At 33.4% G+C, this 26,186-nt stretch overlaps 3 protein-coding genes and 1 non-coding gene across 6 annotated transcripts; 2 read left to right on the top strand and 2 right to left on the bottom strand.

Annotated features, from left to right (window-relative positions):
- Nucleotides 1–689: 689 nt before the first annotated feature.
- Nucleotides 690–761, bottom strand: TRNAG-UCC. Its single transcript has one exon. It is a non-coding gene; the product is annotated as a tRNA-Gly (tRNA).
- Nucleotides 762–847: 86 nt separating this feature from the next.
- LOC113858924 lies at nucleotides 848–3,837 on the top strand. Its single transcript, XM_027491726.1, has 3 exons — nucleotides 848–1,016; nucleotides 2,397–2,780; nucleotides 3,137–3,837. Exons 1-3 carry the CDS (start codon nucleotides 860–862, stop codon nucleotides 3,826–3,828), a joined length of 1,233 nt encoding a protein of 410 aa, XP_027347527.1. The 5' UTR covers nucleotides 848–859; the 3' UTR covers nucleotides 3,829–3,837.
- A 1,697-nt stretch (nucleotides 3,838–5,534) lies between these two features.
- Nucleotides 5,535–15,176, bottom strand: LOC113859201 (serine/threonine-protein phosphatase PP2A catalytic subunit). The gene is made up of 11 exons (XM_027492015.1): nucleotides 14,833–15,176; nucleotides 10,354–10,410; nucleotides 10,001–10,084; nucleotides 9,154–9,225; nucleotides 8,491–8,562; nucleotides 8,041–8,081; nucleotides 7,044–7,110; nucleotides 6,533–6,724; nucleotides 6,348–6,437; nucleotides 6,160–6,267; nucleotides 5,535–6,009 (listed from the first exon to the last, which is right to left on the bottom strand). Exons 1-11 carry the CDS (start codon nucleotides 14,917–14,919, stop codon nucleotides 5,944–5,946), a joined length of 936 nt encoding a protein of 311 aa, XP_027347816.1. The 5' UTR covers nucleotides 14,920–15,176; the 3' UTR covers nucleotides 5,535–5,943.
- A 3,891-nt stretch (nucleotides 15,177–19,067) lies between these two features.
- LOC113860136 (DEAD-box ATP-dependent RNA helicase 37-like) lies at nucleotides 19,068–26,033 on the top strand. 3 transcript variants are annotated; one of them, XM_027492799.1, is made up of 7 exons: nucleotides 19,068–19,290; nucleotides 19,659–20,584; nucleotides 20,682–20,765; nucleotides 21,875–22,117; nucleotides 22,393–22,560; nucleotides 23,330–23,443; nucleotides 24,456–26,033. In XM_027492799.1, exons 2-7 carry the CDS (start codon nucleotides 19,844–19,846, stop codon nucleotides 24,945–24,947), a joined length of 1,842 nt encoding a protein of 613 aa, XP_027348600.1. In that variant the 5' UTR covers nucleotides 19,068–19,290; nucleotides 19,659–19,843; the 3' UTR covers nucleotides 24,948–26,033. The 3 variants fall into 3 exon arrangements, with proteins under 3 accessions (XP_027348600.1, XP_027348601.1, XP_027348602.1); XM_027492800.1 differs by having other exon boundaries at nucleotides 19,153–19,444; nucleotides 24,456–25,737; XM_027492801.1 differs by having other exon boundaries at nucleotides 19,155–19,290; nucleotides 19,761–20,584; nucleotides 24,456–25,737.
- The last annotated feature ends 153 nt before the right edge of the window (nucleotides 26,034–26,186 follow it).

Below are 26,186 nucleotides of genomic sequence, written 5' to 3'. Positions count from 1 at the left end.
GTGAACATGGCAATCTATACCCTAATTTTGTGTCTCAACAAAGGCTTTGCGCGTTACACAAAACTGGCATTTTTAAATATTAAATATTTTGAACAAGGACACGAGATAGACATGGATTCAAGTAAATTTTAAAAACAGAAAGTATTTAAACATTATAAAAGTATAATTAATTAATTTATTTACAATTTTAAAATATATTAAAGTATAAATGTATATATTATTAAAAAGACATGCATAAAATAGAAAAAAAAAGCATGCATGATTAATTTTAAAAACTTATATAATTAAAACAAAATTTCTTATTATTCCTCAGAGAAAGCACATTAAAATTAAATTTACTGTCATACACTTTTAATTTAAAATTTTTATATTGTCAGTTAACTGAAATTATAGTAAACATAATTGTAAAATTAATTATTAAAAAACTTTATGATTGAATGATAATATAAAAAAATATAGATATTGAATAATATCGATAGGTTTTATTCACTCTAATTTATTATTTTAAAAATTCTAAATAACGAAGCCTGATATTATTTTAATTATTTCATTTATCCGTTGATCCAAAAGATAATAAATTTGAGATTTAAAATAAAAAATATACCTTTTTTCACTATATAATCATATGTTGCGTAAATTAAATAAACAAATAAAAGTTATTTATTTTATAAAGATAAAGGTAAAAAAGATGCGTTTGCCGGGAGTCGAACCCGGGTCTATTGCTTGGAAGGCAATTATCCTAACCGTTGGACTACAAACGCTGGTTGATACTATACTTTTATATAAAATATTATATTCTTTATCATGGAACATATTTGGACTAAGCTGCAATTGGTGTGTAGAGGGTGGTGTTTGAGCTATGGAGGGAATTGGCATAAGGAGTATGATGATACCTTCAACTTCAGCGTGTCACTGTCAAAGGAAAGCATTTAGACAAATCTCAAGAACGATTCTCTCCCAAAGTCGACACTTACGCTCTGGTATTCGGGCCAAACTCTCTGATACTCATTTTCAAGGTACCCACTTTACAATTTCTCACAGAAAACTATTTAAAAGTTCAACTTTTATCTTTTAAGCTTCACTCAAATGTATTTTAATTGTTTTTCCTCTTTTGGGGGGTGGGGTGTTGAAATAAGTTTTGAACTTGTTGTAAATTTTTCGTTTCGAACTGCAAAGAAAAAAGAAATCATTGGTTTCGTGTATTAGATTCTGGGAATAGACGATATTGTTTGTACCTATCTGTTTAATAAATTTCAACAAATTTAAATAGCATCCCATGTATTTAATATTTGTATAAAAACAAAATTTTCAAGATTTTACTCCATTAAACCGCTGGATTCACTTCATAGGTAAAGCAATGAGCTAAGGTGATTGATGAGAAAATTGATGGTTGAGATTTAAATAACTTCTTAGTTCAAATCCCCCACGAGGTTTCTCTGATGAAATATCATCTAACAAATTCATTAAAATTTTCATTTCACTATTAACATTCTGTTCTAAAATTGGTGGAGTCAAATCTAATTTTTTTTATAGTATCGTCATGCTGAAATCTCATTTAAGAGGATTTATTTTAGTTATAAAATGTTGTCAAGGCTGGTGTGGTTTACACTTGACCTTGATTTGCATTTATTTGGCAGTCTTCACTGTCGCAACGAACCAATTATCACAATCAGTAGTTACATCAATTGCTTTAGTGGGGTGAAGTATTAGTCAAATATTTAACATTTTAATATCGTAATTATAATTGCAACATGCAGCGCCTACCATATTAAATATTTCTGTGTACAAGACTATTGCAATGTGTCTAGTTGGTCGGTTTTGGCTGTCCAGATGTGAGTTGGCGTGATCTGATTTATGTATCTACAAGGTAGTAGTAGTTGTTGTAAAAGCACAAAATATTGTATTTACTAATCACTTTAGTTTTCTGAAATTTTAAAACTAATCGGTTCCATACTTGTTGGGTGCACTGATTGGTTGCAACCAACATGGATTGCTTTCCACATTTTTTTGGACCAAAAAGTACTTTCCGTTCTGATTAAGAGGATTGATCAGTGGTAGTTCTGTTGATTATCTAATTCTTGGCTGCCCATTTTTTTGTTAACATCATTATGTTCTTATCAGACACTTCTTTATTTGAAATGAAGATCTAGTCATTTCTTTTCCCTTCATAAGCAATCGTTCTGTTTTTTTTTTTTTTATTCCTATTTTGTGATGAAGGGACTGGGGGGAGTTTATTAACTTATCAACACATCATTGCAACGAAGACCACTTGTTAACTGTGTAGCTAGTATGTGCATTATTAGAGTAGACTCTTTAGTCACTAGTGTTCTGAAGAATTACTTGTGATTTTGCATATAATTTAATTTATTTGTTGATCTCTGATGTTGCTGCCACAGATTTTCAGCGCTACGCAAAGCCTTCATACCTTTTGCCAGCCTCTGAAGTGAAAGTGTGCACAAATTCACTAGTAGAAAATATTTTGTCATTTCCAAAGGAGGACAGAACCAAATCTTTATTTAGAGTCAAATTAGGTACAAGCAACTTATATGGATCAAGTATAAGTGACTTAAATGCTGGAATTCTCCTATGCTTGATAGATGATGATGGAAATTCCATCTTGCAAAGAATCCCTGCAAGTTTGATGATGGATCATTCTACAGAATCAGAGGATATGAATATTATTGACACGCTGCATTTCCAAAGAGGTTCGGTAGATGAATTCATTTTTGAGGGTCCTAAAATTGCAAGACTTGAGGCTCTTTGGGTCAGTGTTGAATCAGGTATGTTATTGTTGTTCTGTTTTGGAGTGATTAAAAGATTCTGTAGGCATTACCTCTGACCTACAATTTTAAAGTGCCCACCGTGATCCACACATTTGTTTGCCCACAAATTTATTTTATGTGCGGAGGAAAATATCCTTTCCGCATTCCTTGGTTGGAAGCATGTGTACTTTTATATTTCTTCTATCTTAGGCTCAAATTCCAGTATTGAAAAGCCTTGTACAACCACTATATGCTATGCTCTTTGTGAAACATGAAAAAAATAGTGGTTGGTACAGTAGTATGAGTTTATCTCGTATTGATCCATATAAGCCAACGCTTTCTAATAACAATGATCTTCTATCTCTTAAGGTCAGGTCAGTGGCGCCTTGGAAGTGTATCCTTAATGGTTATTAGTTATGAAGGGCAACCGTCAGGGCCGGAAGGTGATGCACTAAGGTACATTGGCTGCCAGTATGACTTTGAGATTGATGATGTATTGTTTGGTGAGGGAGGTGATCTGTCCATGCTGGAATTAAGACCTAGCCTTGTGACTGAGCTGGAAGGGGTTGATCCCATAAGCTTCTTTAACAAAGGGGCCTTGCCCTCAGGTGCTAAGATCTCAAATGAAGAGAGCATGAGGGAATATGCAGATTTGAAGTTTTCATTGCTATTTTATGATGCTGTGCTTACACTTCTTGGTACATCTGTTGCTTCTCTCTTACATGGGGAAAATGCTGGAATTGCTTTCTTGATTGGTGGGATTGGAGGCTTCTTGTATCTGCTATTCTTGCAGAGATCTGTGGATGAATTGCCAGCCTCAGAATTACTCAACAATGACAAGGGTGGAACTACTGCATTGTTCAAAGGATTGAAGGGTCCAATAGCAAGCGTGGCATTGGCTCTAGGCTTTGCTGTATTTGCAGTGAAGTATAGCTCAGGAGATCTTCAAGTGATGCTAACACCAAAGGATATCATAGTTGGAATTATTGGATTTCTTGCATGTAAAGTTTCTGTGGTGTTGGCTGCATTTAAGCCTATTAACACCAGGTCCCAAGTTACCAAGTGATATGTAGCGTTATAGTTTTTCGCTTTTGACAAGGAGAAATATTAATTACTTTGTCGATTGTGAAATGGTATAATTTTTAAACCAGGTGTAAGTTACAATAATCAATGTGGCCATTGTTGTATAGTGCTCATTTTAAGTGTTTCTTACGCACACCTTGGATGGAAAGGAAAGGAAGGAAGGAATGAAATTTGGATAAAATTGCTTATTTAATTGAGGAGTTTGAAGGGATAGAAAGGAAAAAAAGGAGGAGCTAAATTACTAATAATATTTAAGGAAACACAAATACACATACAAGATCTGAAAACAACATAACATTAATACGTGGATATGATAAATTTTAAAAATTTGAATATAATACAAATAGATAAAACAAAATTAATGTAATATTAATATAAAACAAATTCTGAATTAAAATCGTTTCCAATTATTGTGAACACAATAAGAAATACTATTATTTGTCCAATTATTATATGTCTCTTGTATTAGTATTTGAGTTGCTACTTGATACATATGAATTACCGACGGTGACAGTTATAATTTGATACTTCGTAAAAGTTTGCCTAATAAAATAAAATAAAACTAATATAATGCAACTCTTTTTTGTCAGAATATAAATGGTGATTTTCTTTTTGGTTAAAAAAATGCCAGAGTTTGGTAAAAGGAATGGTGAGTTTAGTTTAGTTTTACGGTCGGATTGGGTTGTTAAATCCCAGAGTTGGATAGCTTGGACCAGTCTCCAGGTTTTGATGGTGACGATGGTGTGGTGCAACGAAAAATTCCTGTCTCGCTCCCTCTTCACCCCTCTCCCGCTCTGCTCCTTTTACCCCACCCACCTCCCCTCTCTCTTCCCCCATCCCTCTCAGCCCCCTTCCACTCTCTCCCTCCCACCCCCTCCTTTTTGCTCTCTCGCTCCATCTTTTGCTGATGCGAAATTTTTAATTTTTGCTTAAGCAAATTTTAAGACTTAAAAGTAAAAATCACTTTTTTTATCCGTGCTGCAACAGTTAGAATTGTGGAAGAGGAGTAAGTTTCTAATTCATTACTTCACTTGCTTCTCTTGCGTTGATCGTATATCAATACACACGGGTGCATGATCTGCTGATTTGTGAATTTTTCCTTGTACATTAAGAGGAAGAGTTGAGCTTATCCAAGATGTAATTGCCCAGTTTTAGTTAACTGGCAATGATGTCTTCTCAAGAAAAGGCCGCTGAAAAATGGAGACTTTGTGGAACAGCAAATTACAAGGGCAGGATTCTACTTCAACTTGGCAGTAGAAAGATCTTTTAGCTTGAAAAGGCTGGCCATTGGTTGGCAAGTACGCAAGTGTTTGCAGAACCCACACGAACAATGATCAATCCCCTACCAGTAATATTTACTGGAAACAGTTTTTCGCATGAGCTAGTACGTGTAATGGCATGACTTGCATAGAAAAGAATCAGAACCGAGATGTGCCTGCATTAAGATCTTCACTTTTTAGTTTGATGTTTCTTTCGAAAACTTCTCTCCTTACATTCAATCAACACAGTATCTGAATCAAATGAATCCTCTCATGACCAACAAATATCATTCGTAAAAATATTAAATAGTTTGCTGTTTCAAGATTTGCATGCGAGGTCCTCATTAATATTGTATCAATACAGGCTATGCAATAGACGACAACGATTATGTGTGTGTTTGGGGGGGGGGGGGGTTTAAATTCATTTCATGTAAAAACAAGACTAGCTATTAGAAGTTAGAACATAGTTCTCACAAGCCGGGTAAAAAATCATGAACACCCATTAAAAGATATGTCAAAGCATTAAGCATCTACAGAAACCCATCCCCTTAACAAGTATCCTAAACTGAGATAAGAAAGTTCAAGAGTTGCAAATAAATAGAAAGGCAAAAATTGGAAAAACATTAAAATTGATACATTGCATGCTGGATTGGTACACATGCCCACAATTGCATCGCCTGCTCTTCAGCTTCCTCTTGGAAAGATTCAGTTATAATTGAACTAAATAACACATCCAATGAAGCCCAACTTCGAAAATGTATGTATCAATTTGACTCATGGCTCTGATTTGGACAAGTAGATGAGCTTGCTCATTACTGCAGGGCAACTCAACCATATTATCATAGGAAGTAATCAGGCGTTCTCCTGGTTACATCTGGCTCTCCCCTCCTTGGAGCTGGCTCAAACTGGGAAAAGAAAATACTAAAGAAAATTAACTTGAAGTACCGAAGACAAAACATAAGTTACATATTCACTACACTGCTTAATGTAGCCAGCTAAAAAATGATTGCAGCAGTCTTTCGACCTGAAGTAGGTAACAGAAAAGGTAGCTCAACCTGAATAAATGTGTGTCCTTTGCAGTCATCAACCTCAAGGATTGATGCCATGTTCCCACATCGATAACAATAGTTAGGTGCACTAAATATGGTAACCACCTTTTGATCCTGCAATGAGGTACTATAAATCAACCATTTACAACCACCACTGAATATTAAAAAAAAAATACACGACATCAAGTATTTACATGACCCCAGTTATATCCTTCCATAACCAGTTGGTGAGCTCTAGCAATCAGCTTCAAGTTATTGGTATGGTTAAATTGCTCAGATATATCCTATAAAAGCAATAAAAATAAGCAAAATCAACAAAAAATTATCGTGACAGGTAAAAACAATACAAGCTTGGTTGATACACAAAAAACTGGATTACCTGGCCAAAGGTATATCCAGCACCTCTAGGAGAGATTCCCCAACCACAACGATCATCCGGATCAGACCATAGAAGATCACACATCGGTCCCTCGTGAGGAACTTCTTGTACTCGATCAAAATTACGTATGTTATCAAGGGTTTCAATAGATGGTGACAACCCACCATGAAGACAAAATATTTCAGATTCAACCTACAAAAGGGAAGAAAGTCATGTTAGCAACATTCAGTTATCGAATATATGAACTACAATTGTTTGGGCAGTATATCATGAAGATAACAGAAAAGGTAAAAAGGAAATGAGAAAGAGCATATTTTTCAGTGGACGGGAAAGAAGAAATACAGGTAACTAGACACAACTCAAAAAGAAGCCTACCGAATCAAGGGTACCAAGATCATAATGTACAAAGTGCTAAGAACAATGACGATCTAACAAACATAACAACAATCCCAAAAAGACAAGAGCAAGATATCCAACACTCCTTTCCAAAAATTTGCAGCAGTATACTAACCAATGCTGTCAATGGAAAGTAGTCAAACAAATCGGTAAAGATCTTCCAAACATTAGCACTACCATACCTGCAAATTAAATATGAAGAATATTCACCAATAAAGGATTGCAGAACTTCAAATATGAATGTTTTGAAATGAAACAAAAAAATATGACGGGTTTAAAATGGAAAAAAACATACAAAGTGCCAAACACAGAAGAGAATGAAACACACCACCAAAAGGCCCAATTAGTAAAATGATATGAATTTCAAATCAACTTGCATTAAAAATTTGATTTGATATATTTTATAATTGTCTAATGGGACAATGTCATAAGAGAGAAAGATGCGAAAGTATCTTAAATATAGGATGGTAAGATCACCATTATTTATGTAGGGTCCATTCAACTTATTTAGTTCTTTCATTCTTATAACTTGGCATTATCATGTTAGTAAGCAGTATGAGAGGATCCAAATCCCTTAAACATAGTGTGCAATTAAGATCATATTACTTCCTCTTTATTAAATCACATCTTAACAGTGAATATTCAAATAAAAAAAATCTTCCAAGACTAATATAATCAATGAAAGAACATATTTTTGTATAATCAGTGTCATAAAATCAAGATGACAGGTAATTTAATTGCTAGTTGCTACTTAATTAAAAAATTCCAAGTTTGTGAGTGATCCATGAATCATATCTCAAAGCTTTAAGATGTAAGTCAAACATAACCCCCAGTGATAAACCTTAGTTACAACAATGATGTATCATTTTCTTTTTTACTGACACAGGTAAGTGGATCATCACTTAGCCTCATACCAGTGGCAAGAATTTAAACTAAATCTGAAGCCCATACCAACAGGACAGGAATACGCATTAATTATAGTGCTAGTAAGGAATACAGGATAAACAATTATAAAACTGCAAAATTTTGTCTAACCAAAGACAATGATAATCATTTATCAAAGTTATCTCACACAATGATACCCTAAAAAAATGAATTTAGCAGGTACTTACTTCCGCAGGCACTCATCATAAAACCCATAAACCTGAGTAATCTGCAGCAGAAAGATAAGATCAGCCATTACCATTCAAAGTTAAAAACATATAAAAACAACTAAAGAAACCAGGAAGTTAATGCTGTACTCAGCACTGTCGCCTAACATCAATTGCTTAAAAAAAAAAAGAAGTTCTATCTCTAATTAATTTATCAAATTCAATGCTCTCAATTTTTCAGACAAGCATATTTTGGCTCTCGAAATATCACGTAGTTTCACTCATCTGGTTATGTGCAAAAGCATTCAATTAGGAACAATAAGAACTTTCGGGCAGTAAATTTATGGGAAAAAATCAGTCAAGAACTCAACTGACATGACCATGCTTCCAAGGACCAAAATAGGATTTTGATCAATTCACTATTGTCAGGAAGGTCACATGATTCTTTTTTAAAAAGAGAAAAGAACAAACCTGACGACTTTCATGATTTCCCCGCAGAATAGTGATACGCTGACGATATCGCACTTTAAGGGCAACCAAAAGCTGCATTATGACTTGATTAGAGCCAAAAATTTACTTACAAAACAAATACCATCACAAAGCAAAATCAATACTGTCCAAACAATGCGGTTAATGTTTATTTATAAACCATGGCATTCCACCAGTTCTATAGACATGATGCATTGTTTACACATGCAACATAATCATAGTTCTTGCCTTTTTCCACATTGTGCACAACTACAAATGGTTTAATAGTGGCACTAAATAATTGCAATAACTTCCCACACATGGCACATTGCATAAAGGTTGAAGAAATAATTACATCATCCTTGCAGCAGGAGGATGCCACAAGGAAATGAATAGTCGAATTACGATCCAAAAAAACAAAATTTAAATGCAAAAACAACTGCTGAGTAACTTAGAAATCTTTAACTCCTCTTAGCAGATACCAAATTACTGATAAAAAAAATATACAATTGAAGCTCAGTCACTTAGTCTAAGATCAGTGAGATTTCAATAGAACACTTCAATCAAATAATGTCATATAGACTTATAAAAAAATAACAAAATAAAATATTTTAGATAGAATTACCAAAAACACAAAAAGGAAACCATAAGATAACTCATACTTACCGTAACAGTTTCAACAGAATAATAGCCACGGTCAACATAATCTCCCATAAACAAGTAATTTGTATCTGGACACTACCAACAAAAATTTGTAACTAGAAATCAGCACTTAATCATGAGGTTTCAATTTCAAGTAGAAGCAAGAAAACATATATAACGGTGGGATGTAATGCTAAAAAATAATGGTTCAACTATGAAACAATTCTGAAAGATAAACACATAGTGCATTAGTTCTTGAATTAGAAATAAGGCTAAGAGAGACTATGTAAGCCTTCTGATTGGCAGTCAACACTGCAGGTTGTTTCTCAATTAAAATTAAGAATTTGAGTAGCTAGCTGCATTAGAAATTAAGAATCAGATCAGACTGCACCTAGAGTCATAGGGTCCAAAAACATTAAAAAGACAGTCATGTTTTTGTGATCAAAATAGCCAAGAAAAGAAACTTCCCTAAGTAAAAAATTTGGAACATGTATTACAATTTTTTATTCTAGGACATTATCAAAAATACAAATCCAAGTACAACCATCAATCATTAAGCCTATTCATACAAATTAAATGTCTGTGTAGTAAATTTTACACTGCAAGAGTAACTTGGAAAGAAAAATTCTATTTATTGCTGCTACCAAATTTGAAAGCATTTGAAGGGACTACACTGTTGAAATTTAAAAGGAGAAGGCCCTTACTGTGAAATCAGAAAGAAGCCAAACCTAATTTTGCAATACCTCAATGAGGTGCATGGGATTTCCTGATTTTCAAGGTATTATTTAGTTCATACATCTAAAAACTATGGTGTCTTCACAAATTTAAGAATTCCAGGTTAAATATAAAACCTATTATCAGAAAAAAATACCTTTCCTCCAATTCGAAAAAGCTCAGCAAGATCATGGAATTGTCCATGAATATCACCACAAATTGTAACAGGACTTTTCACAGGCTGCAATTATAAGCAAAAGAAATAATATTTTAAGCTTTTTCAGGCAGTCAAAATCATAATGAATTAAAAGCCATACAAATAAACTTATTAAACAAAGTCAAAACCATCACAAATGATGGTTAATGACCTCAACTGATAATGATAAAAAATTGAGTGGAAAGGGGGCATAATGCAGACAATGTAAGTGAGATATGAAAACAATGAAAAAATAACTCTACCGCACCTATATAAATCATGCTGACATAAATCATAAAATTAGACATACACACCTGGACATTGCTCTCTTCCATCAAAATCTCTTTTGCCTTATCACACAAGACCCTTACCTGCATACATGATAAATGCAAAGTGAAATCCATGTTGGAACACTAACCAAAAGAACCACAGCACTATATCAATGGTACAAAGCATTTCAGAGAGGGATAAAGGGAATCAAACGAAGTACAAGATTACAAGAGCAATCATCCTAGACTATCAAACATCTTTTTTCCAGAAAGTAGACTAAAAGTCTTCAAAGAAATCAAGCAAATAATGGAATAAATTAAAAATTTAATTGTAATTTTTCATAGATCTTGACTATGATATAACTAACCATGGAAACTAGTAACTACAACAGATGTCATTCATAATGGGAAAAAAAATCTGAACTGAAAACTTAAAAAAGGAAACTGGATATAACTGATTACACTTGGTTATGTATGGTTTTCTTTTCATGAAATTTTCTTTTTTCTGTTTGGTTTTAAATTTTCATTAATGAAATCAAACCAAACACATATTTCGGTGAAGATTGCATTCCCTTCAATTGATGGAGAGAAGGAAGGACATAGGTAGGTATGCAGAGTGTTTGCACGCACGAGTGTCACTGTGTTGGCTTGAATGTTTCTATCAGAATTTTGTTATAACCAATTTGCTGTTTATTGGGCTTTGGAGAAGAAAAAGTGAAGTCAGATCAGAATTATAAACAAAACTGATTGGGAGTGATTACTTATCAAATCAAAAACATAGTTTGGAAAACTTTTTTTTCCAAAAAACATAGTTGTTGAAGCACTGTTGTTAAAAACCGGTTATGGAGGCACCATGGCAGGTAACGGTGGCATTTCTGGATCAAACTGCCACATCCATGGCAAAAAAAAATGGTGGTTTTTAGTGGCAGTGCCATGGCAGCTATTATGTGCCTGGCGGTAACGGTGGCCATCATGGAAATGACATTTTTACAAGAAAATTTGGGTTGGGCCGTGGACACCACCCAGTCAAAGAGAAAACCTGCAAGCCCAAAACCTAAATCACATCTCTTCTTCCTCTCCCTTCTTTGTCTCACATCTTCATTACTATTGCACTGTCGTGGAGCAGCAGTCTGCTGCATGATACTTGTCGTTAATTGTTTCTTTAGTTGCAGATGTTAAACCCTAATCTTTAGTTGCAGATGTTAAACCCTAATCGCAGACAAGTGTTCAGTGTGGGTGCGCATTTCTAAAGCGTAATGGAGAAAAGGAGCAAAGGAACAATCGCGCCCTTGCAATGACGTCATTTTGGGCTTTTTTAAGGGCAAAATGGACTTTTGTCCCACTAAAAATTTTTTCCTTCTCTTCTTGAGCACATACACATGTTCTTTCTTGCTCTGTTTTTCTTCCTTCTTTACCATTTTCACCAGAGAAGACATCTTTTCCAACTGTTTTCCGGCAACTGTGAGTGGAGAGCCCTGTTTTCTGGCATCTACTTTTGCTTCTATGCGATCTGTTTTTCTGCTTCATACAGTCCTCTATCCGCCACTCTCTTTGCATCTATTTTGCTTCTTGTGGTGCTATATTCTTATTCAAACAGTGTTCTATTTCTCACTCAGTCAGCATTTTCAGTTTCCCTCTTTATTAGTTTTTCCCTCTACTATTCTATTTTTTTTATAATTCTGTTTTTCACTCTCCCATTCTGTTTTACTCCCCCGTTTTTTTTCATTTTTCCTTATTATTTTGTTTTCTTCATTCTATTTTTCTGTTTTCACTTCCAAGTTTCCTTCTCCATTTTTATTTTTAATTCTCTGTTTTTCTGTTATAACTTCAGCTCTCTTTTTTCTCTATTTTTCAACCATTTTGTTCTTTTTTTCTCAAAACCTTCTTAAATGTAGTTAGTTTTCTAGTTTTATATCACATTTTGCATATATATATATATATGATCACCAGGCTACCATAACCCGCCATGGCATCTGCCATAATTTTATGACAGTTTTTTGCTGTCCACCATCAATAACATTGTGTTGAAGTCATATAGGTGTATGAATTGGCCAGTCACAAAAAATGCTATAATTGGATAATGGATAGGAGGATGACTGCTATACCAAAGATTATGGATCAAGATTGAATATTGAGAATAAAATATTGTCCAAAATTGAAGGCACATTCATCATTAATAGTCAAAAGTCATAGTCTAGACATATAATCAGTATCGCTTATAAAAAGCGCATAGCAATGTGAAAGAGGAGGAAACTGGGATAGTAGGAAGGGTACATATAGTACCCAAAATTAAGGATATATTCATAATTAATGGTTAAAAGTCAGAATTTGGAGCTAAACACACGTCAATAAAAATAAAAGTCAAGGATACAGAGAAAAGAACAGGGGACACAGGCTACAGAGAGAGATAAGATCAGGTTGCAGAAGTCTTGGGTTGACCAGAAAATGCTGAAAAACATTGGAGAATACTGGAGGACACCCTGGACAACAATGGGTGTTCATTATCAAGAAGGATTAGAGAGAATAAACAGATATGGTTGCAGATGTTGGCTAGAAAAATAATGGAAACCCATGAAGAAGATAATACAAATCGGAGAGAGAAAAACGGTGTTCGTCAAAAGAGAAAATGCGTGATTAGATCGCCAAAAACATAGGTATTCTGATCGAATTCTTTGACTTAATGAAAGGGGGCAAGCAATTAAGAGAGATCCCCCAAAACAGTCCTAAAAGACACTGTTTATAAGGGGGAAATTTGGATTTTCAATGCTGTTCCCTGCTGCACTGCTACCCCACACAAACACGATTTTTCGCCATTAAAGATTTATAGAGGCCACAACAGCCACATTGCAGGTGACTGCTTATCAACAACACTGCAGTAGCAGTGCTATTGCATGCTATTGACAACTATGGTTAGGTCTGCAGAGAGTCAGTTGGAAGACACGTCAAAAGCTAGGCATTTTTAATGGATGGAGAAGATTCCAAGTTTCCAATCTTACAATCTCTCTGATTTAACAAAAAGTGAGCAAAATCACAAAACAAAAAAATCCCTCAAAATATGAGTGGACAATGATAAAAAGGGTAGACAAAACAAAGACATACACAACAAAACAGAGAATATGGCTACAATGATGTGATTTTGTCTGAGAAAGGTTGCAATCTCAATCATGATCTGCAAGAAGCTAAGACAAGCAACACAAAAGACACCCCACCTCACCGCTATAGCAGCATAAGTTGCTGCTGTTAATTAATCTGCAGAAAAAAGACAATTGATCTGAACCCAAAAACACCTGGATAGCAATTTCCCCTAATTCGCTGAGCCCCACCCATTAAATACAATGACACAAGATGTAATGACATAGCCATATGAAATTGGAAAATATTTAACTTACTGTGAGAGATGTTTTACGAGATAAGCAAAAAGGACAAGTAGCAAGGAGTTTCTATTTATTAATTATTAACAAGGGCAATCAATGAACCAGCTGTTTTTCTTATTTCTCTTTGGTTTCACTCAATGCCTTTAAATTCAAAGGAGCAATAAATTTGTCACTAATTACCAGCATTTTTTAAAGCTTCAAAATAAGACAAACAGCAAACATCATGCATCGTACTAAATGTCAGGAGCTTGTAACTATTGCCCTAATTAAGGTTACATTTTAGGAAAGCTTTAAAGCTTAAACATCTTCAAAACCTAACGCCAAACATCCAAGGCCAAAAACGAAAACTACCTTCTCCTTAAGCATAGAGTTATAACTCATAACACTCCAAGAATCGACAATGTACTTTTAACGAATCGAACTCACCTAACCTTTTGTGATGAAAGTGGCGCCAACAAAACATGAACTTTCTACTTCTTAGGACTCTAGGAGCTCAGGACACAGATAATAGGTCTTAACTTGTTGATTTAACAGGAAGTATGCATTCCATAGGACTCATAACCTTCCCCAAGAAAGCTGGTAAGAACTAAAGTAACAGCTACCAACCCAGTTAACCTGCTTCTGGTGCAAGTCATATAACTCTATCATAAAATCCCTTAGCAACGCATAATATACAAAGCATATAGAAAGAAATATTTTCCTCCTTTTCAAATAATCCTCAGTCAATGTTAACAATCTAACAAATCCACGCCTTAAATGCAGAAATGACAACATTAATTGCAACTAATTGATTTAGGTCTGAAAATGATATGCTGAAAATTCAAAACGATGTGATATACTAAAATAAATCCAACATAAATTCAAAATCTGGAATCACTACAACGACTTCCACAAATCTGACGGGATATTCAAACAAAACGCGCATTCTAGTCACCATTCCAATTCCAAACAAAGTCAGATTTCACGAAAGAAGAATCGATTCAATTTTCGCTTCAACAAGCAACAGATCGATGCGCGAGAAGGTGTTCCAGTAAATGTATAAAAACCGATGAAAAATAGGAAGAGATTTTCCCGATCCGCACGTTGCATTTCAGGAGAAACCAAAAAAAAAAAAACGCTGCAAAATGGAACAGTTTGGGAAATGAGATACCTCTTGCTCGGACAAGGGTTTGCACTGCATGAGCTGAGAAATCTGCTCATCGAGGTTTCCATGCGAATTGGAAGGGACAGAATCCATGCTCAACTCTTCCACCTTGTATCCTCGCTCGTTGATGTTGTTGAATGATAATCCTGTTTCCGAATCGATGGAAACCCTAGATCTCACTGGGAAAACCCCTTTTGCCTTTTTGGTTTGTGTTTGTTGTTTCTGGTTTTTAGAGAGAGAGAGAGAGAGAGAGAAGGGTGAAGGGTGAAGGGTGAAGGGTGGTGGTGGTGAAGAAACGAAAGCGTTGGAGGCTTCGCTGGGCTCGTTTTGTTCGATAACCACTCCTTTTTCGGGGGCAAAAATGAACTTAGAAATAATTGCAATATGCTAATGCTAAACCATGCTGGGACTCGGTGAGTTGAGATTTCAATTTTAAAAATGATAAATTATTTTACCGATATAATAAGACGGCTTTTTTTTTTAACTCATACCGTATAGAATATACAAAATTAATAATTAATAATTAATAAACTTTTAATAAAATATAATATTTGATAACATAAATGGATTGAGTTACATTAAATTTTATATAAAAAATAATGTGTAAATTTCTATTAGATTCAGTAATGCATACATAAAAAACAATAATAATAGAGGTTGAAAAAATTTTAAGTACTAGACTGAAGTGATTTTTTACACACTTTTTCCTCATTTGAATTACCCATGAAAGAAATATATTATATCATATACAGTAAAAAATATATATTAGTATGATATCTTTTATTATAAAATTATATATTTATCAAATATCTTATTATATTATTTTTTAGCGTTGGTTATCGTAATACAATATAAAACAAGTGATGTGTTTTATTTATTTTTTTAAATATCATACATTAAACAATATTAGTATGTATATGCAAATTAAAGTACTATTTAATTTACTAACAAGTATCAAACACAAAATGTCGTTTTGTTCTATCGTTAATGTTTTGTTTTGTTATACTCAATCATGATTTATTTTGTCAATGCACCAAATGTTACCATAATAACAAAACAGTAAATGAATATATAAGAATTGAAAAGGAGCATTCATTATATTATTGAAATTATTTGAAATAATATTTTAACGTGTGTATTAAGGAAAAAAAAACACATTTGTTCAGTTATTTTGAGCACTTAATGAATGAATACAGCATTAGCTATTGTTTTTACCTTTTATCTTTATTTATTGCTTAACCAATAAAATTCATATATTATATTAATGAATAGTGTCATGTGTAAGGAAAGGAGATATGTTTTGTTTTATATATAACTACATTGATAAGGATTGGCTAACCTGTGTTGATTAAAAGCAATAATAATTTCGTTAACAAGTTAAAAAGGTGTTTTTTTTATAATTAATATTTCTTCAAGCATGATGCCATTGTTTAATTATCACACCAACTAAACTCATATTTTTTCGAAAAAAGGGGCCAAATGGATCAACATACTTAATTTGTCAATGATTTGTATTTTAATGGGTTAAAGTAGGACAATTGACGAGGGTGAAAATCTCAGATTGATCTATAAAATGACTCAAACGTGTAATTACATAATGGTATTGCCGTATTGCAATGAATAGTTACTTGGTGTAGATATTGTCCAATAGATGTTTTAATGTGTGGGTTGGAACCGTTGCTTTTGGTTGCCCATAACGATGAGAATGTGTGTTTACTGTTTGACACATTTGTGTTTGTGTTAGACCTTAAAGTAGAATTGGCGTGACCAATAACTCTCCGCCAATTTATCTATTTGCTTGACTTCTCTAAATACAGTAATCATGTTTAATTTCCACATTTATCTTTTCTCTTATTCAATACATCTATTTTTTTACGACTATTTTCAATACATATTATCTATTTTAAAATTTACACTCTGATAATCATTTGTATAATATTTAAAATAAAATATATTGTAATGAAATAATCACAAAATACAATATTTTTAATAATAAAATATTTTCATTATTTATATTTGGCGAGTTTCAGTATTTTCTTTAGTAGTTTATGATTATTTGATGACATAATACTCTATATTAGCTGTACATTTTAATGTTTTTTAATATTTTTTTAAAATTATTATTACATAATGTATACCCATTTTTATCTCAAAAAATATATAGAATGCGTATATATTTTCCCATAAAACAATCTATTTGAGTTAATGTATAATTAATTTTATCTTAAAAATATAATTTTAAAAATTAATTATCTTTTTATTCCTTACATGATATAAATTTTATGTTTGGATATATTTAATAAAAAAGTATTTTATTTCACTTTAATTGTATAAACTAAATTATTTTCCAATAAAATTGCGTGTTCTATACAATAAAAGTGAAAAAAAAGAAGCTAATAACTTTTAATAATTAGTTTTCACAATTTGTTTACTTACTTAGAAGTTTTTTAATTATACAAACAGTAACACGTATAAAATTTATTTCTATAACAAATATTGGATAATCTATATTTATATATCATATTTAGGTCTCTTTACTAAAGAGTAAAGTCTTCATAGATAATTTTCAAGGATAATGTTTGTTTTGCTATTAAAAGGATAATATTTTTTAATATTTTGTATGAATCTTCTTTCATTAAATCTCTATAATCTCAATTTTATAATTTATTTTAACATTTAAAATATTATCAACTTCACACAATACCATATTCATTACTAATAACAAAACAATTTTCAGTTTAAAAAACTTATTGAATATTAAAATAAAGACACAGTATATATTTTTTATATTATTTTATTTTAATAATATCTATTGGGTGTATACAAAATTCACTAACAACGTATTTTCATATAATAAAAAAATAATATTTCATTCCAAAGACAGTCTTACTATTGTCACAATTTTTTTTTTTTGGTTATCAATCTCATATTTCATTCTATTTTTAAAATGCTATTATTTAGTTTTACCTATTTAAATCAAAGTTTATATGCATCAGATTAAATACGTAGAGAAATTTATTTAATTTAAACATTTTTCACAACTACATATCATTATATTATAATGCAAAATTATTATTTTTATGGATAAGTTTAACAATTATTCTTATTTCTATTAAATATTATGTTTTCTTTTAAGTTAAATATTTGTTTTTTGTTTATTTAAAATGCCTTTTTAAATTTTTATTTGATTTAAATTTAAACACTAATACTCTATATCAAATTAAAGATATTCAAAATAAATACATTTTAAGATTCTTAGACTTTGTTTGAGAGTTTGGAAGGAGAGAAAAGGAAAGGGTTTGAAGGGAGAATGAGGGAAAGGGAAGGAAAGGGAGAGAGAAGGATGTTAAACCCCTCCCTTATTTGGATGTTTAATATTGAGAAGAGGGAGTGATATGGAGTTTAATTATTTAAATAATTTTAAAATTAATAAATTTTTCTAAAAAAATTATCACTTGAAAAACTAATATTTAAAAAAAAGTTAAAAAATTCATATTTGTAAAATAATATGAAAGAATGGAAGAAAGAAAACCCAAAAATAGAAAATTCAAAGAACAAGCTTTTAGAGTGTTTTGAAAGGTTTAAAAAAATCCTCAAAACCTTTATTTCCTAATTAAACAACTCACAAACAAGATTAATTCCCTCTTAATCCCTCTCTTCCTAAACTTAACTTCCAAACATAGCCTTATACTCTTAATTAATATTGATTTAAATTTGATTTTAAAATTATAAAATTAATATAATATCTTAATAAATGACGTGTTTAATTTTTTAATAATTTATTTAATTACGAGTGTTGTTACATTAATTTATTATTATTTAATATAATAAAATATCCAATATCATTAATAAAAATATAGTATTTTCTTGATTAGTTTTTATTGACAGATTTTATTTAATTTTAAAAATATTGCCGAAGTGTACCGATGACTTACCAGTTTATTTAATTTAAAATATTTTTCACTTTATTTAATAAAATAAAATAGTTTTCCTTTTTGTACAATAAAAGAATTATATTCGTCATTATTATTTATAATCGAGATGTTTAATGTTATATATATTTTTTAAAATAGATAGTTTCATGATCTATAGTGATTATATTTCTATTTTTCAAAATTTTATATTTTTAAATCTAGAAATATATACATGATACAAAAATATTTATTTATAAAATATTATTACGAATTTCTTTTTTACCTTTTTTTTTACACTTAAATTAAATTAGATTGATTTTAATATTGTTGTTGGTTTTTCGTTTTCAATTTCAACGTTCTCAAAGGAGAGAGAAAAACATTACAAAAGAAGGAAAAGATATTTTTGTTGTTTCCAACCTTTGAAGGCGCCTTCTCTTCTCTTTCTTTCTCTCTCTTTCTTCTGCAACCAAACCAAATTAGGGTTTCTCGATCTTCTTCATTCCTCGCTTCTCTCACCGTTTTAGGGTTTTACCTTCCCAACACGATTCAGGTGCATCCGCATGCATCCTTTTTATGTTTTTGTTTCTTCGTTGGTTTGGTTATGGTGTTTCCTTTTTTTTTTTTTTTGGCTCTTTTTGTTTGTTTTGCGGTTTTTCGTGCTCGTCTTCCGAAGGCATTGTGTTTGGTTCTCTATTCTAGAGCAGGTTTGCTTGTGCTTTCGTCTATGTAAGATTTAGAGGGGAATGGACTTCGTTTTATGTATCTATTGACTCTTCTCGTTTGTGTAGTTTGTGTTTTGCATTGTCCTCATCTTTGTTGTTTGTATTTGATGTGCTCTATTTATTGGCTTCCCTTTATACGATATCTGATTTAAGGATGTTTGGAATGGTTGCTGATTGGAATTTTGTTGCGTTGCAGGGCTGGTTCGAAGCAATTTTGTTTGTTTTGAAGAGTATTTATCTGTTTCGACAAAGTGTTTTTTCGTTTTTGCTTCTTTTTAATTGCGGCCTTCTTGTAAAGGTGTTGTTACGATTCTGGAAAGGAGGGGTTTTTCCCTTGGAATTTTGTGGACTGCTGTTGACAACAAGAATTTGTGATTGACTATGCGAACTTCATGGGCAGATTTGGCTGCAAATTCTGCAGCTGAAAATGCAGGTCCTGGTTCTTCTGCAAACAATGTGGGAACTGGTAGCACTTTAGCTCCTACACGACCTGTTTATGTTCCTCCCCATCTGAGGAACCGTCCACCATCAGCAGAATCCCCTGCTCCAACATATAGTGGGCCTTCTTCTGGTTCTGGCTCTAGTTCTGGTGCTGGATCACGTTGGCCTGCACCCAGAAATGATTATCGTTCTGGGTATGGTGGCGGTGGGCGTGGTGGAGGATGGGGAAACAGAAGTGTTGGATGGGATCGTGGCAGGGAGCGGGAAGTCAATCCATTTGGAGATGATGATAATGCTGAGCAGGCATTTAGTGACCAGGAGAATACAGGAATAAATTTTGATGCGTATGAAGATATTCCAGTGGAAACCAGTGGTGATAATGTGCCCCAACCTGTGAATACATTTGCAGAGATTGACTTGGGTGAGGGACTTAATCAGAATATAAGAAGGTGCAAATATGTGAAGCCAACACCCGTTCAGCGGCATGCCATACCAATTTCCCTAGCTGGACGGGATTTGATGGCTTGTGCGCAGACTGGTTCTGGAAAGACAGCTGCTTTCTGTTTTCCAATTATCAGTGGAATTATGAGGGGCCAACCTGTGCAGAGGCCGCCTCGTGGGGTGCGTACAGCGTATCCAGTTGCACTTGTTCTCTCACCGACTAGGGAGCTGTCAATGCAAGTGAGTGAGTTACATTAACCATGAATTATGGTATGCTTTTAATTGGACACATTTTTGCAGTGGAAATATAATCACAATGTTTTAATTTTTTTTTCAGATACATGAAGAGGCTAGGAAGTTTTCATACCAAACTGGGGTTAGGGTGGTTGTTGCTTACGGTGGAGCACCGATAAACCAGCAGGTTTTTGTCCCTTTTTATTTTATTTCTCAATCATTTGTGTATGAATTTTTATTTGTTTTTCTCACAACTACTTGAGTCCATGGGACAATTCTGTCAGTATGTTATTGGTCTTTCTATCTCTGGTGGGTATTGGGCAGACACTTCACTCTATTTACCTAGCAAACTTAGTTCACATTTGAGAACCAAGTTTTATAAGGTTTGGATCTGGATCGAAGGTGTTTATTGATTATTTTTTCTGGAACATGTATTGTTTTTTTATCTGGCCTTTCAACTTTTAAATGACTAGTTGGCCAGTTGCTTAGTGTTTTCTTGCTTTAAGTCCTGAATCTCTTGATTGCCTGAATTTTTTTGATTCTGTAATGATGGATTTATATTGGACCTTATATTTTGTATACTGATATAGCTCCAAATCTTTCTTGATTGGATGTATTAAGGGTTTGAAAGATGATTTGACATTTCTATTTGTACTTGTATATATATATATATATATCCACTGAAAATAGTTGATCTTTCTGCTGATATGGTAATGGAATGTGTGTTTGTGTATGCAGTTATCTTTTTGTCACTGTTTACTTTCAAATTGATAGACTCTGATATGTTTTGTATCAAGGATGTCTTTGGCAACATTTGGAAGAATTATAAGCCAATGTATTCTCATATACACTCCCTTTACTATTTCATAACATATCTAGCTACGTACAAGCCTGTCACCTTTAGTGTTTTTTTGGCTAATTTGTATTTTAGTTTAGGTTGTTCTAGCTGTGAAATTTTGTTAATCTTCGTTTGGAGCTACAATACTGTTTGGATATTCCTCATTTCAATCATTCAATTATGTTGCAATTCCATGCTTAGGAAGTTTTGCTTATTTGTGTGTTTGGGTGTTAGCTGCTTAAGAGTTTTGTGGGTATATATTTAGTCATTTTGATGGAGGCACAGCACGCTGTATAATGAGTGTGAAATTTTTCACTGTAGCTGAGTGGATTCTGTCGTACTGCAAATTTTGCGGAATGGATCAAATATGCAATCTAGAGTGACCTATCAAATTTGACCTTTGGTAGTAAGAACATTTAGATTTTGGTATATGTCCTAACAAGTTATATTTTCTCTAGCTGCGGGATCTTGAAAGAGGGGTGGATATTCTTGTTGCAACTCCTGGAAGACTGGTAGATTTGCTGGAGAGAGCTAGAGTTTCACTGCAGATGATCAGATATCTGGCCTTAGATGAGGCAGATCGGATGCTGGATATGGGTTTTGAGCCGCAAATAAGGAAGATTGTAGAACAAATGGACATGCCTCCTGCTGGTGTCAGACAGACTATGTTGTTCAGTGCAACATTTCCAAAAGAGATACAGGTCTGACTTTGTCTTTAAAATTTCCTTCAAGTTAAGCATGTCTTATCTAGCATGTGGTTTTTACTAAGCTTGTGTTTCTTTATTTCCTGTCTTTCGTACTTCAATGGGGCAGTTAGGCATGCTTGTCATTTTGGGATAATTCAATTTGGTTGTTTTTAATTTGATTTTAGATGATAAGTAGCTTGAGAGGCATAAATAATATATGAATACTAATTTATTGGGTATTTATAACTTTCAAGACCTCTGTTTTATTGTCATTTTGGCTTGATATGCAGAGATTGGCCTCTGATTTCCTTTCAAATTATATTTTCCTGGCTGTTGGAAGAGTGGGCTCAAGTACTGATCTAATTATCCAAAGAGTTGAGTATGTTCAAGAGTCTGACAAGAGAAGTCACCTCATGGACCTTCTTCATGCACAGAGGGCAAACGGTGTACAAGGAAAGGTACTTCACAACATAAAACTTGATGCATGTGATTCTATAAGCTAAATTAATGTCATGTGTTGGTGTTGTGCTAATGAATACTTCTATTGGGTTATGTGGAATATAGCCCAAAACAACTAAAGTGGTCATTATACCTATTAAACCAATGGGAGGGTATGAGATCTTTGTTTAAAGAACAAAAGTGAAAACTAAAGAAAATAGATCAAAATAAAGCTATCCAGTGTTTTAACATATCTGCCCGGGAAACCTCTCTAACATTATCATAGGCTAAATACCAAGTAGAAGCCAAATATCCCAAAGAAACTCCTCATCCAGAGTACTCTCCTTATAGATGCAAGAATTATGCTCTGACCATATACACCAAAGTGTTGCGTGGATGGCATATTGTCTGAAAATTTAGCTTCTTTGCTTCAATCAAAACCACAAGCTAATGATGAAAAAAATCTTGTCCATCCTGACACTCAAAAATTGCCGAAGAAAGAAGTTTGTCAAGAAATATCTTCAGAACAGAGTAAGAATAGGTTCTGAACTGATTTTGAGCAACATGCACAAGTGCTTGTATTGACACATTTTAGGTCAATGCTTTGGTTAGGTTGTTTTGATTTTTTTGAACTGTCAGGTGTACATTCATCTTTCTATGGAGATTTAGTGTGGATAATCTATTTTGTTCTTGCATTGTATAGTTGTTTTTTTCCTTTCTCCAGGAGTAAACTCATTTGCTAAATTATCATTTATAGAACTATTTCATACATGATTTTGTGTTTTGCAGCAAGCATTGACTTTAGTATTTGTGGAGACAAAGAAGGGAGCTGATTCACTGGAACACTGGTTGTGTCTTAATGGTTTTCCTGCTACAACTATTCATGGGGACAGGTCACAGCAGGTTAGTCTATTGCACAAATGCTAATAGTGAATAGCTCACTAGTACCAAGAGGTTGTCACATGGTTATATTGGTTGTGCAATATTGCAAACTTATTTTTCAAATTTCATTCACTCTGAGCTCCTATCTCTCAAAACATTGCCTTGGGTTTAAAAATTTCAGCACAAATCAAGTTGTCTTCTCTCACTAAGAAAAATGCTAATATATCTGACTAACTAATTCACATTTAATCATGTCAAGAAAATGTTCATGTCTACACCTCTTCGCATAGTAGTTGAGAAGAAAACTATATGTAGATTCTAAAAACCATCTAGGAAGACTCTCCAACCTGGGCACCTCCTATTTTAACAGAGAACCATGCAGTAAAACCCAGTACTGAAAGCTGAATTCTATTACTAAGGCCCCAGAACAGAGGTATGGAAAGCGGTATTGCACAAAGAAGGGACAGCTGAGTCTTATGCAAATTATACCCAAATTATCCAATCAGAACAGGAATTGAAACTGGAAAGGAGAAACTGAGAGAAAGTAGAACAAAGGAAAGAAGATTGGAGATGTGTGAAGTTACTTTCATGTGAATAGAGGACAATAAACCTCCATAGCCGATGATGGATGTTGATGAGGTTTTAGAGCAAATTTTTTGGTTTTATTTAGGGATGACTTGAAACAGAAAAAAGATAGGTTTCATCATTGTTTCTATTTGCGTTGACATCAGGCACTATTTTGTCATAGGTCTCCCACAATTTTTATTGAATTCTGATGTTCTGTGGGAATATTGCATTTCTTGGAATCGTACAAGATTCCAGAAGCCGGATGACATTTTAAGAAAAGACACCAAGTGGCTAGCTATTCCTATGTCTGAATTGTTTTCTCTGTTGCAAGTTGCAACCAATGTTTTTAGGTTCCAAATGATACTATTTTTTTACCATGATTCATAATTAATTCCTTTTCTTTTATTTTGTACACATCTTTTGCAGTCCTTCTGTGATGCTCATATCAATTTTGAAATGCCTGCAGGAAAGAGAAATGGCTTTAAGGTCATTTAAAAGTGGAAACACCCCCATATTGGTTGCCACTGATGTTGCGGCCCGTGGTCTTGATATTCCCCATGTTGCACATGTGGTCAACTTTGACCTGCCAAATGATATTGACGATTATGTACACCGTATTGGAAGAACGGGGCGAGCAGGAAAGAAAGGTCTTGCTACTGCATTCTTTAATGATAACAATTCATCGCTAGCTAGGGCTTTAGCAGATCTGATGCTAGAAGCAAATCAAGAAGTACCTGCTTGGCTCTCACGGTATGCTGCCCGATCTTCTTTTGGTGGAGGAAGGAACCGTCGATCAGGAAGTGGTCGGTTTGGCAGCCGTGACTTTCGAAGGGAAGGCTCTTTTGGTAGAGGAGGTGCTTCAGATTACTACAGTGCAGGAAACAGCGGTGGTGGATATGGGGGCTCTGGTGGGTATGCTGGAGGTTATGGTCCTGGTGTCACCAGTGCATGGGACTGACTGTCGTCTTTTGATTATAGCATTAAATACCATTTAGGTATAGGTGCGGATACACACCTACAAGATGATTTTTCTCCCCTTTTTGTTTTTATGGCCTTCAATTTACTTATTAGTGTTCCAAGCGATCATCATTTTGTACTGTTTACAATGCTAATCATTATGGGGAATGGGGGGGGTGTATATGTGGTCTAGTTGCCACATCAATAAAGATTGTGTAATGTTGGTAGGTATTGGTGATTACTAACATATTAGGAGTTTCTTGTCGGCAACTTTTTGTCCCCTTTACTTTGGGTGGTAATTTTGGTGGGTTGTAGATTATGCTAGGGGAGAAATCCAGCGTTTCTTTATAGCAACACGGTTATCTCTCATTCGTGCTCATTCTAGTTTCAACCCAATATATGATGGAATTTATTATTCCCCATTCTGTTGGGCTAAGGTTTTGTAATATTATAGTGGCTGAAGTGGATGAAAATTTCCCTGATCGGTGTTTTCTATTCAACATGTCGTGTGCCTGGCTGTTAGTATGAAACGTTGATTATGTTTGAATCATATATATTATTTAGGGAGAAATTAAGTACACCAAGGGCGAGGTTATCCTTATATACTCCCCTTTTCAAATTATTGTTATGATGAATTTAAACAAGGGTATGCCTGTCTTGTCAGTACTAATAAATATTGGTGGTTTTTCCTCCAGTTTGGCATTCTGAATTGATGATTATTGTTGTTCGGGCAACTAATATTCATATTTCAAAGATTGCATTTATGAAAAAGTCGGATTAGTTTTGTTTTGTCTATTCAAGATAGCTTGAGGTTGTTAAAGAAGTGGACCGACCATGTATCTATAATTCCAAATTGATGATCAAGTCAATAGTTACGATTAGAATGGAAAAATACTAACATGGAGAAAAATTACGTGTAGAACGGGGCCCTCATTTATAGTCGTGTAGACATGATTTACCATAGGGGACCTATAATAGTTAGTAACACTTCTTAAATAGAAAGGTTGTATTCAGTATAAGACGACTATGGTTGGGCCATTCTTCCTGATTGAACTTGAGCCATGTGAATAAAAGAGACGTTTGTTTTAGTTTAGAAACTTCTTTAAATTATAAAACATTAACTTATTTTTATTTTATCTTCCATTTAAAAAAATTGTACAGAAAATAGTGAAAGTAGAATTTTTTTACCCTTTTCTATATAAATCTTTAAAAATAGAAAATTAAATAAAATTAAAATGAC

The sequence above is a fragment of the Abrus precatorius genome, unplaced genomic scaffold, assembly GCF_003935025.1.
Source record: "Abrus precatorius isolate BTA unplaced genomic scaffold, Abrus_2018 Scaffold2, whole genome shotgun sequence".
Taxonomy (NCBI): domain Eukaryota; kingdom Viridiplantae; phylum Streptophyta; class Magnoliopsida; order Fabales; family Fabaceae; genus Abrus; species Abrus precatorius.
This window is presented reverse-complemented; position numbering and strand designations above follow the sequence as displayed.

Coding starts and splice junctions, on each gene's coding strand:
- LOC113858924 (XM_027491726.1), top strand. CDS start 860: ATGGAGGGAATTGGCATAAGGAGTATGATGATACCTTCAACTTCAGCG. Junction 1,017..2,396: donor CTCTGATACTCATTTTCAAG/GTACCCACTTTA, acceptor TTGCTGCCACAG/ATTTTCAGCGCTACGCAAAG. Junction 2,781..3,136: donor TTGGGTCAGTGTTGAATCAG/GTATGTTATTGT, acceptor TCTTAAGGTCAG/GTCAGTGGCGCCTTGGAAGT.
- LOC113859201 (XM_027492015.1), bottom strand. CDS start 14,919: ATGGATTCTGTCCCTTCCAATTCGCATGGAAACCTCGATGAGCAGATT. Junction 10,085..10,353: donor TGGAAGAGAGCAATGTCCAG/GTGTGTATGTCT, acceptor TTATAATTGCAG/CCTGTGAAAAGTCCTGTTAC. Junction 8,082..8,490: donor GAAATCATGAAAGTCGTCAG/GTTTGTTCTTTT, acceptor TTTCTGCTGCAG/ATTACTCAGGTTTATGGGTT.
- LOC113860136 (XM_027492799.1), top strand. CDS start 19,844: ATGCGAACTTCATGGGCAGATTTGGCTGCAAATTCTGCAGCTGAAAAT. Junction 20,585..20,681: donor CTAGGGAGCTGTCAATGCAA/GTGAGTGAGTTA, acceptor TTTTTTTTTCAG/ATACATGAAGAGGCTAGGAA. Junction 23,444..24,455: donor ATGGGGACAGGTCACAGCAG/GTTAGTCTATTG, acceptor AAATGCCTGCAG/GAAAGAGAAATGGCTTTAAG.